General features: G+C 35.2%; 1 protein-coding gene across 6 annotated transcripts in view; it reads right to left on the reverse strand.

Moving 5' to 3' along the window:
* The window catches only part of RELCH (RAB11 binding and LisH domain, coiled-coil and HEAT repeat containing), a 144,866-nt gene that overhangs the window by 38,218 nt on the left and 94,527 nt on the right, over positions 1 to 12,121 (reverse strand). For all 6 annotated transcript variants that reach the window (XR_010323439.1, XM_064294436.1, XM_064294437.1 and 3 more), the window contains 4 exons: positions 10,986 to 11,133; positions 5,528 to 5,684; positions 4,779 to 4,902; positions 2,598 to 2,646 (listed from right to left, as the gene is read on the reverse strand). Coding sequence is in view for 5 of the 6 variants with exons in the window: in XM_064294436.1 (XP_064150506.1) it covers positions 2,598 to 2,646; positions 4,779 to 4,902; positions 5,528 to 5,684; positions 10,986 to 11,133 (478 nt within the window). In the remaining variant the exon portion in view is untranslated. The remainder of the gene's footprint in view (positions 1 to 2,597; positions 2,647 to 4,778; positions 4,903 to 5,527; positions 5,685 to 10,985; positions 11,134 to 12,121) is intronic.

A 12,121-nucleotide genomic window follows, 5' to 3' on the forward strand; every position in this document is an offset into this window, starting at 1 on the left:
TAATGCCAGACTTGTTGGAGTGAGATGGAATCTCATTGTAGTTTTGATTTGCATTTCTCTAATGACTAATGATCATGAGTATTTCCTCACGTATCTGTTAGCTACCTAAATATCTTCTTTAGTGAAGTGTGTTCATATCCTTTGTCCACTTTTTAATTGGGTTATTTGTCTTTTTGTAGTTGAGTTTTTGCAGTATCATGTAGATTTTAGAGATCAGGTGCTGATCGGAAATGTCATAGCTAAAAACCTCTTCCCAGTCTGTAAGTAATCTTTTTACTCTTTTGGTGAAGTCTTTGGATGAGCATAGGTGTTTGATTTTTAGGAGCTCTCAGCTATCTTGTTTATCTTCTGCATTGTTAGTAATGTTTTGTATACTGTTTATGCCATGTATTAGGGCGCCTAGCATTGTCCCTATTTTTTCTTCCATTATTTTTATCGTTTTAGATTTAGGTCTTTGATCCATTTTGAGTTAGTTTTTGTGCATGGTGTAAGCTACAGGTCTTGTTTCTTTTTTTGCAGATGGATATCCAGTTATGCCCAGCACCATTTGTTAAACGGACTATCTTTTCCCCATTTAACTGACTTCAGGCCTTTGTCAAATATGAGCTGCTCATATGTGGATGGATTTATGTCTGGATTCTCAATTCTGTTCCATTGGTCTATGTATCTGTTGTTGTACCAGTACCAGGCTGTTTTGACTACTGTGGTGGTATAATAGGTTCTAAAATCAGGTAGAGTGAGACTTCCCACTTTGTTCTTCTTTTTCAGTAATGCTTTACTTATCCGGGGCCTCTTTCCCTTCCATATGAAGTTGGTGATTTGTTTCCCCATCTCATTAAAAAATGTCATTGGAATTTGAATCAGAATTGCATTGTATGTATAGATGGCTTTTGGTAAAATAGACATTTTTACAATGTTAAGTCTTCCTATCCATGAGCAAGGTATGTTTTTCCACTTATGTAGGTCTCTTTTGGTTTTTTGCAGTGGTACCTTGCAGTTTTCTTTGTATAGGTCTTTTACATCTCTGGTAAGATTTATTCCTAAGTATTTTATCTTCTTGGGGGCTACTGTCAATAGTATTGATTTGGTGATTTCCTCTTTGATGTTCTTTTTGTTGGTGTAGAGGGTCAGCTTAATACTTCTTGCATAATTAGTATTTTTCTAGTAGATGGAAAAGAACTTTAATAACCAAAATCAGATCTTATACTCTTATTTCCATAACCAGAAATCAGGGCTTTAAGAGTCTTCCAAGTGCCCATATAGGCAGGGATATCTAAAATTTTATGCTTTCAGTATGCAGTGTTTAGTAAAATGCCAAGGCACTCAGCTCAGAAGCAGACATCTAGATATTATTTCTGTTTCCAGGTATAAGGTTCTACCTAGTTTCTAGTACTAGCTCCAGAGTCCCTCCTGTATTCTCTTTATGGTTTTCCAGCCAGCCAGAGCCCGGATTTCTTTCATGGTGGGAGGAGTCATGCTATATAAAGCAGGGAGAGAAGGGAAAATCATCCAATCACAGGTGAATAACCTGTGACTATTTATAAGAGATTTTCTTGTGTAGTATCTGTAGACTATTTCAAAAGAAAAGTTCCAGAGATAATAATGTTTTCCAGACATTAATTGTTCAAAATGTTATTTTAAGAGGCCTTGAGAAAGCATATGTCCAAAACAAACCTCGTCAATATTTTCAAACTTGAACTACTTCCGCAGAGAGCCAAAATGGAGCAGCTTTCTAAGCCACTCAAACCAAATCACTAAGGTAAGAATTAGGTAAGAATTATTTATACATTTAAAAACCAAGCAAGCTATAAAAAGAGGGGATGCAGGGATCTAAATTTCCTTTCTTTTAATATTTTCTGCAACTTTTTCCTAGAAACCGGAAAACCACACAAGATCTACACACAAACAAGTTCTTATGCCAATGGTGTTGTTACTATACTTCTTAAGACAGGTGAGTAAAAACTATCACAGAAGGGCTGGTGCTGCCCATTCAAGCCTGTAATTTGAAATGTCATGTTTCATTTAAACATTTATATATATTTTGCATTCTTTTCCATGATGTTTTTATTTGATTTTTTAAAGTTTTAAATAACTAATTATGAATAAGATACATGTTTATTTTGTAATTTTCAGTATCTTGAATATACTACTTCAAACCTCTAAGGGTAAAAGTATCCAGTTTGGGAAGCTCAACCTTAGGTCAATTTAGTTACAACAAAAGTAGTGGCAGTGTTTTTATTGTTAGGTGCCATTGAGTCATTTTTTGACTCATAGCGACCTCATGTGACAGAGTAGAACTGCCCCATAGAGTTTTGTTGGCTGTAATCTTTATGGAAGCAGGTCCTTCTCCTGCAGAGCTGCTGGGTGAGTCTGAACAGCCAAACAAGGTAGACATTTAATCGAATTGAAGGATTAACTCAGCATCACTTCATGGGAAGGATATTAAAAGGGACACAGTTGTAAAGCCAAAAACTTCATAATACATGTTTTCCTTTTCAATTGTACCTGCTAGATCGTTTATACAATTTACATATATCAAATATAGCATTTTTCCTAGGAGATTCACTTGTTTCCAAAAATAATAATGAACAACTTACCAATGTTTTCTTCAGACAGTCTTAAAATCTCCTGGAATTGAGGTTTTACCTAAGTAATCCAAAGAAAAGATCCAAAAAAGTCTCAGATGCAAAGGACTAATCAATGATTAAATAAATAAAATGTTATTACCACTCTATTTGTTTTACAGAGCATTGATTTAGGTAGTAAGAAATATAATCATTCTTAATTTAAAGGCTTAGAAAAAAAGGAGTTAAGTTACTAAAAATAACATTTTTAAAAATAAAATTGAAAGCAATTAAAAAAAAAACTATTCAAGTCAACAAGTATTAAGTTTCCCTCACTAAATTAAAATAACGTGCAAGATGACTGTAAATGCTTGAAAGTACTGCCTCCTAAAAGTGAACTCGGTGATAGAAAGTGTTATCAAGGAAGATATTACATGATTAGGCTTACTCAAAAAAAAAAAAAAAAAAATTTTTGCTGGATTTAAAGGGAATAAAAAGGAAGCTCCATTCATTTGGGGTATTCTATAAGTAACACAGAGCCCTGGTAGCTCAGTGGTTAAACAGCTTGGCTGCTAACCAAAAGGTCAGCACTTTGAATCCAACAGCAGCTCCTTGGAAACCCTAGGTGGCAGCTTTATTCTGTCCTATGGGGTTGCTATGAGTTGGAATGGACTCAACGGCAACGGTTTTTTTTTAAGATAAGCAACATACTCATTACGTGACTAGATTTAGTCTTTCATAATAACTTCCTTAAAATTTAAATTTAAACATCAAATACAGACTTTAAATTTAATATTTTAAGTTAGAGCAAGTGCTCATTTCAATTTTTTATCATTGACGTTACCAAGGATTTCAGGCAACTGTGCCAACCACTTACTATTCAGTGCTTAAGTGGGCTCTGATTTGCCTTTCTAAAAAAAAATGAGTTACTTCTTTTGGAGATGCCAAAAAATTCTTGCCAATCTTCATAACAGTAAAATTAAATTATATTTGTTTGACAATTAGATGCTGGTGAAAATGTAAAACGATCTTGTTTCTTCTACAGTAATATCAAGCTGTTTTTTGTCCTATAAAATATGTCAGAAACCCTGGTGGCAAAGTGGTTAAGTGCTACAGCTGCTAACCAAAAGGTCGGCAGTTCGAACCTACCAGGCACTCCTTGGAAACTGTCCTATAGGTTTGCTATGAATCAGAATCGATTCAATGGCAGTGGGTTTGGGTTTTTTTGATAGGTACGTCAGGAATATTATACTTAAAATTCATGTATTTCACTTAAACTGAGGGGTAGACCATTGTTAAAAGATTAATCTACAGAATCAGACTTACGGAACTAAAAGACATTGAGGTCATTTTCCATTTCATATGTGAGAAGATTAAGCCCAGATTAATTAACTTATTTTTTAAAGGTCACAAATATTAGTCAGCAGTTAACAGGTCAATAACTCAAGTCTTACAAATTTTGCCCAGTCAACTATACCACATTATATTGCTTTAAATGTTTCAGTAACTGCAAATTTAATAATAAAGAGATGCAGTAACTTTTAAATTTCTTGATTAACATCTGATTATAGCAACTACATCTTTTTATGTTTTTACTGGGTCTCTAAAGAACTAGCTTAACAATATGTTATGAGACAAATAGATTAACAGGATGAATGAAGAAACCGGGATCCAAGGACATTCTAATTTCAATATCTAAAGCTAAAAAATAACCTGTATAGGCAAATGTGACAAAGGATATTTTTGGTAAAGATGGAAATATGCAGTATTTATCTTGAGAATCCACGTATTTCTAAGAGGCAGTGTCCTTACAGAAAGTCTTATATATAAACTCCTGTGGTTCCATAATCGCCTGAGGTTTTGACCAAAGTGTCCTGAGGAAACAGCTGTTTCCTGAGCCTGTGGTAGAGGATCAAGGACCAGTAGCATATCCAAGGGACTGTGTCTGGGTTCCCAAGCTGACACCGCCTATGCTGAAAATCTTTGAGATACGTACAGTGAGTAGACCTTATTTCCAAGTCTGGTTAAATCATCTTATAATAATCAATAAAGATAAGAATATAACCAACTGGAATTTTCTTTTACTATCATAGTATTCTGTGACAGTATTAGAGTAAAGGAAGGTCTCATGCTTTTATTTACTCTGTTATAAAATTAACACATTACATTTTTATGTGTCCTGCATACTAAAAAACATGGAAAACAAGTTTTTACCTTAGTGTTTGTAAAAATTTTGCCAAACGTCCGGCAAAGGCGCCAGAAAAATCTGGAGAATTCATGGACACAGGCAGTTGAAGTAACATTAATTTTGCCAACTATTTCTATAAGTTGTGGCAACCTGAATAGGAAAGAAAAGAAAAAGAGGCAGGGGTTACATATAAATTACTGTTTCCTTGCTAATTTCAGAAACAATGCAATCCAAAAACCTCTTCTGTTTTGCTTTTTATAGTCAGTAAGGTTTCAAAGCAAAGGACTTGTTTTGAACTGTTTGAAAAGGACTTAAGATTACAGTCTACTCTATCAACTTCTTAAAAATGAATTTTAACTGTTTGCTATAAAATTTCTGGAATCTTAATGCTACGGCTCTGAGTATGGTATTAATGAGACTGAAATCTATGCATTTGATTCCAGTTAAGCTTCACACAGAAGAAAATCAGCACGGCATCCATTTTAGCCTCTAAAATAGCAGTCTGGATGTGTGCTAATTCAAATCCATCACGCTGGACAAACAAGGTAGCAGATGGATCCTAGAGACATAATACAGCAGCACTACCTTCATAAATAAAGGTATACCCAGTGGTGTGAATCTTCTTTCCCAAAGAAGCTTACCACAGATGATGCCATGTTACATTGTTAAGTTCGTTATATTTTGTCCTTCAGTGCTATAGCTACTAAGTACAACGAGCTATCGTTCATTCAACCGATTTAGATACACCGGATGAATATGGAGGTGGGTAACTTACAATTGATTGACAACCCATAGTAAACTCTCCCAGCCTGTTGTACCCTCGTGCTCCAACTGGTAATCATAAAGTTGTAGTAGCACTGCCAATTGCTCACGACTTCCAATAATAGTAGATACATCTTGAAGAGGTGACATAGGCCGGGGGAACCTAGTCACTATAAATAAAAGAAGCAAAATAAATCACATGGAAAACGGCAGTTTGACAAATTAGCTATTGTGTCAAAATGAAAACAGACCCTATCCCCCAGATTTTTAATTAGTTTCTGGTAAAGTCAAAAAACAAAAAACTGAAACATATTAATCAAATAATTTTTAGAAAACAATATACTTATGAAATGAATTCTGGTCACATGCAAACAAATCAAACAAATAAGCACACCATACTGCAATGAAATAGCTGTTAATGAAGAGTAAAATTTCATTTACATTAAAAATGACCCAAAGATAAAACTCTTATCTAAAATATGGATTTGATTTAAATAAAATAAAAATATTTGTAATTCCACCAGGCTGTTTATATCAATAAAAAAGTAAATATGATAAAATGTCTTCTTTAAGAAGAAACTAATAGATTAACAGTAGAGAAAAAACTGTCTCACATACCAGAGAATAATGATATAAAATACAATAAAGCTTGAGCTGAACAGGTTTCATTAGTATTTAATCTCCAATATTAAATACTTTTATTTTTTTTAACTTCCATTGTTTGATAAACATTAACATAAAACGTTAAAGCCAGTGACCAGTAATACAACGCAAGGTGCACTATAACTATTATAACCAGAGTTCGGTTATGTTTTTAAAGTTTGGGGAGAAAATTTTAAAAAGTTACTCCCAAAACTATGTAAATAAAACATGAATACTACTAGCATATTTTAAAAGTTTGAACTATCGATAACATCTGTGATGTTACAGATAGTAATTAGACCCTAGGTTATTAAGGGAATACTTTTTGGATGCGTACAGCACACTAACTGGTCATTAACAAAAGAAACTACTACTGGACCTACTAATATAAGTCAAAGAAACTACAAATGGGCCAACAACTCCTATATAACGACAATCACCTTGAAAAGGCACAAATAAGCATGTAGCATTTTCTTGAACATACTAATGGCTTAGTGATAATTATGAAACATGACAGAATATGAAAAAAAGCACCTAATTAAAAAAATGCTCAGAACAAAGATAAAATTAACATGGTATTGCCTTCCTGTGATGCACCAGGCCTTTAACAATATACTAAAAGAAATAAAGGTTATCCCTTGCTATCTGAACTAAAGAATTAAATAGATTCAGAAAATTTTTGAATAAATCCCTTGCTATCACACCTTTACTGTTTGCTATCATAATAAACAAAGAAATAAATTTGGATGACACAGTATCCACCCCTCACTATCTCAGCTCTCTACTTGAGTTCTTACTATCCCCACTCAGGAATGTAACAGATGGGACAGTGAGAGATATTTGTGTTCCATATTTCTATACCATGTCAAAATGTATCAGACATAAATTCAAACAGGGTTCTATTACATTGGTCATAATTTGCTATACTAAAGTGGAATGAATGTTATTCCTTATTGGAAAATAATGGAAAAATTAAAAATAAAACAGATATGTTGAGATTTGCTGGAGAAAGAGTGGTGTCCAAAGATTTAAGGGTAAGTTTACAGAAGAAGAATGGTGTCAGAAAATAAGTTATTATTTGAATAGCTCAGTTATTACAGATAAGCAATCAGAATGTTTCAGGAGCCTCAAAACATTATTTAACAGTGATTTAAAGAAAATTTGAGCATCTAATATATAATACAAAAAGGTCCCAAGAATGCCATTTCAATAGGCTGGCAAAACACTAGGCTTTTATTGTCAACAAAATAACTACAATTATCCAGCAATATAACAGCTGTTACGAATTGTTAGTATATTTCCCTCCACAAGAATCTAAGTCCTATGATGGTAGTGATTTTTGTCTATTTTGTTCATAGCTGAATGATTACGATTATACCCCAAATGCCTAAAATAGGGCCTGACATAAATACTAGTCAATCTTGTGAAATAAACTGCTAATAAAAATATTTGTGGGAAAACAAGTAAATCTTCATTTTCAATAAATTATACCCCATCATATGTATGTGTGGAAACCCTAGTGGCATACCAGTAAGAGCTACAGCTGCTAACCAAAAGGTCAGGAGTTCGAATCTACCAGCACTCCTTGGAAACCCTATAGGGCAGTTCTACTCTGTCTTATAGGGTTACTTTGAGTTGGAATTGACTTGACAACAAAAGATTTGGTTTTGGTTTGTATACGTATGTATGCATGCATATATACAGGTAGATATAGAGAGATGCATATTCCCTAAATAAGGATATAGTAAATGCTCATTTATAATAAACACATTATATCCTAAATGAGAGCAGAATAAAATCAACTTTTATAACTACTGATAAAGTCAGGGAGTCAAATTAAGTCGAGAGGAAAAGAAAATGAAAGATTATTTTTGGTGTGATGGTGACATAATCACAAGAAAAGGTCAAATAAACACTAGAAGGACAATGTACATAATGGATTAAACTAAAGCCCCTGTTTTTAAATTTCTCTATCTAATCCCAGTACAGTGCTTGGCAAGTTGATGTTCAGTAATTATGTGATAGGCGAATAAACAACCCAATGATAGCAAGGTAGAAAGAGAAAAAGGGGGAATTAAAACGTTAGGAATATCCCTAGGCAGATGATGCGCCTTCATGAATAAAGTGATAGAACCTGAAGTGACCAGCTGTGAGTTCTTTGTGAAATCTTGTCTTAAAAGTCTGAATTTTCATTCTCCTCAATAATATCATTTAATATATTAAACTCACTCCATCCATCCACTCTCAGTTCTTCAAATAAAACTGACATGCCAGTAGTGTACATCATGTTTATCTTGTGGCTTCATGTATCCTTGGACATAGTACTTCATATTCCAAAGATAAAGATTATAGGTAGCCCACAGTTTATTTGAAAATGGCAATTCTAAAAACATTAAGGGTCTGTTGATGCTCTTGATAAGGAGCCCTGGTGGCACAGTGGTTTTAGAGTTTGCCTGCTAACTGAAGGGTCAGTGGTCCAAATCCATCAGCCCCTCCATGGGAGAAAGATGTAGCAGTCTGCTTCTGTAAAGATTACAGCCTTGGAAACCCTATAGAGCAGTTCTGCTCTGGCCCATAGGGTTGCTATGAGTCGACGGCAATGAGTTTACGGGATGCTCTCGATGTTATAATTCTTTGTCTATCAGAAGCCAGTAAGAGGCATGGATAATTTCACAAATCTGAAAAAGCTGCAAAGGGATCTGAGGCACAGTGACAGCTTGTCTGTAGCCATTTATCTTGGGGGTTAGGTACAGTGGGGCTGCCTACTGCCATGTATCAAAGGTTACTTACTGGTAAGCTGGGCAGTGAGATAAGAAAATACTAGTCTCTGCTATCAATTCCATGTTATTTCTAAAAATAAGACAAATTCCTTACTTTGGAATATGGAAAAGTATTTGGAAAAAAAATTATTTCACATGTACTTATGGCCTTGTCTATCAAACACATAGCAGGAAAAAGTAATTACATTTAATGAAACAGTGGGGAAGATGAAAATATAAAGAAAGTAGAAGCAACTAAGTTCATATGCTGGCACTAGTAACTTTTAAGTGAATATTTTCATAGACTCAGAGCTACTAATGGGAAGAAATACTTATTCCAGCTTCTGAAAAAAAGATTATTTTAATGGTACCATAGTGACTACAGATTCAAAATGAAAAGCACAGATAACAGAAAATAATACAAGGCTTATCCATAAAAGATCATGCCACATAGTTTAGTTTAGATATTATACAATCTATGATTTGAAGATTCTATACATATAATACATTTGTTTTGTTTTGTTTTAATAATTTTTATTGTGCTTTAAGTGAAAGTTTACAAATCAAGTCAGTCTCTCACACAAAAACCCATATACACCTTCACACTCCCAATTACTCTCCCCCTAATGAGACAGCCCGCTCTCTCCCTCCACTATCTCTTTTCCTGTCCATTTTGCCAGCTTCTAACCCCCTCTACCCTCTCATCTCCCCTCCAGGCAGGAGATACCAACGTAGTCTCAAGTGTCCACCTGATCCAAGAAGCTCACTCCTCACCAGCATCCCTCTCCAACCCACTCTCCAGTCTAATCCATGTCTGAAGAGTTGGCTTCAGGAATGGTTCCTGTCCTGGGCCAACAGAAGGTCCGGCAGCCATGTCCACTGGGGTCCTTCTAGTCTCAGTCAGACCTTTAAGTCTGGTCTTTTTATGAGAGTTTGGGGTCCGCATCCCACTGCTCTCCTGCTCCCTCAGGGGTTCTCTGTTGTGTTCCCTGTCAGGGCAGTCATCGGTTGTAGCTGGGCACCATCTAGTTCTTTTGGTCTCAGGATGATGTAGTCTATGGTTCTTGTGGCCCTTTCTGTCTCTTGGGCTCATAATTACATTCTGCATCCCACTTTGAAGAGTGGCATCTTAGATGGCCGCTTGCCAGAGGTTAAGACCCCAGATGCCACTCTTCAAAGTGGGATGCAGAATGTTTTCTTAATAGACTTTATTATGCCAATTGACTTAGATGTCCCCTGAAACCATGGTCCCCAGACCCCTGCCCCTGCTATGCTGGTCTCTGAAGCATTCAGTTTATTCAGGAAACTTCTTTACTTTTGGTTTAGTCCCGTTGTGCTGACCTCCCTGTATTGTGTGTTGTCTTTCCCTTCACCTAAAGTAGTTCTTATCTACTAACTAATTAGTGAATGCCCTTCTCCCACCCTTCCTCCCTCCCCCCTCTCGTAACCACAAAAGAATGCTTTCTTCTCAGTTTAAACTATTTCTCAAGTTCTTATAATAGTGGTCTTATACAATATTTGTCCTTTTGCAACTGACTAATTTCACTCAGCATAATGCCTTCCAGGTTCCTCCATGTTATGAAATGTTTCACAGATTCCTCACTGTTCTTTATCGATGCATAGTATTCCATTGTGTGAATATACCATAATTTATTTATCCATTCATCCATTGATGGGCACCTTGGTTGCTTCCATCTTTTTGCTATTGTCAACAGTGCTGCGATAAACATGGGTGTGCATATATCCGTTCATGTAAAGACTCTTATTTCTCTAGGATATATTCCGAGGAATGGGATTGCTGGGTCGTATGGTAGTTCTACTTCCAGCTTTTTAAGGAAGTGCCAAATCGATTTCCAAAGCGGTTGTACCATTTTAAATTCCCACCAGCAGTGTATAAGTGTTCCAATCTCTCCACAGCCTCTCCAACATTTATTATTTTAACTACATATATAATACATTTTGTAATTATGCTGTCATAAAATGATTTTTAGAGTTTTAATCAGAAACAATTCTTTGGGAAGCTAAGCTGCTAATATTCTACATCCTCCCTCCAGAATTTCAGTTCAGTACCTTCTATCTGTGGCACTTCACCATGAAGCTTGGCTTTGCTGGCGAAAGGTGCATTCTGTAGCACTAGTGCAAAGAGTGAAGGGATCAAGGACTGCAAAGCAGAAAGATACATGTGGAGCTTATGTTCATCCAGCCCGTGCTCTCCTTCCTGGAACATATGGAGGTGGGAGCCAATTTCAGTCTTTTAAAATTGTATAGCTAATCATATTTATGAAGTTCTTCTTTTTTATAACAAATAATAAAACGTTGAAGGACCTATATTTTGGACTCATGGCTTAATATGTAATGGAAGTGTCCATGAATCTTTTCTTAGTTTCTCTAAGTATATGAAAATGTGAAGAAGCATAGAAATAATAGAATCTTTTATATGGAAAATTTTAAGGTGAACATCAGTCATTCCTATTTGTAGGGAATATCTTTTACAAGTTTCTTCTTCTTTTTCTGCTACTAAGAAGTTCTCATTTACGAAATTTTGCAAGTCAGAGTTAAGATGCTAACATGAGCCACAGGAATCATTATAAATGCTCAACTGTTAAACCAGCAGGGTCCTGGCTACTTCCCCTCTCTTACTTCCTATCTCCTTTTATAGATTAGGCTATATCTACATTTGCCAGCATTGAAAACACTTTAAAATAATTCAACGCATAGATAAAATGTAAGAGAAAAAACTTCAAAGGAAGTAGATATTTTTAGTAGTAGTGTGGAATTAGCCATATTATGAACGAGAACTAGAAAAATAAGTATGGATACTTCTCAGATACAAAAAATGCAAACACTTTTTAAAAACAATATAAAAAATTCTCTAGGTTTCATAAAAAGGGGTGTAGTTGTTGTTAGTTGCCACTGAGTAGGGCCCAATTCATGGCAACCTTACATATAACAGAACAAAATGTTGCCTGGTCCTGAGTCATCTTCATGATGGTTGGTATGTTTGAGTCTACTGTGGTAGCATTGTATCAGTCCACCTCACTGAGGGCTCCCCTCATTTTCACTGATCCTTTACTTTACCAAACATGATGTCCCTTTGTAGTGATTTGTCTTTCCTGATGCCATGTCCAAAGTAAGTGAGTAAAAATGAATACTTCAGTAAGTAAAAAGGGATACTTCAGTCTAGTTGCCATTATTTTTTAAAAACA

The sequence above is a fragment of the Loxodonta africana genome, chromosome 11 (assembly GCF_030014295.1).
Source record: "Loxodonta africana isolate mLoxAfr1 chromosome 11, mLoxAfr1.hap2, whole genome shotgun sequence".
Classification (NCBI taxonomy): Eukaryota; Metazoa; Chordata; class Mammalia; order Proboscidea; family Elephantidae; genus Loxodonta; species Loxodonta africana.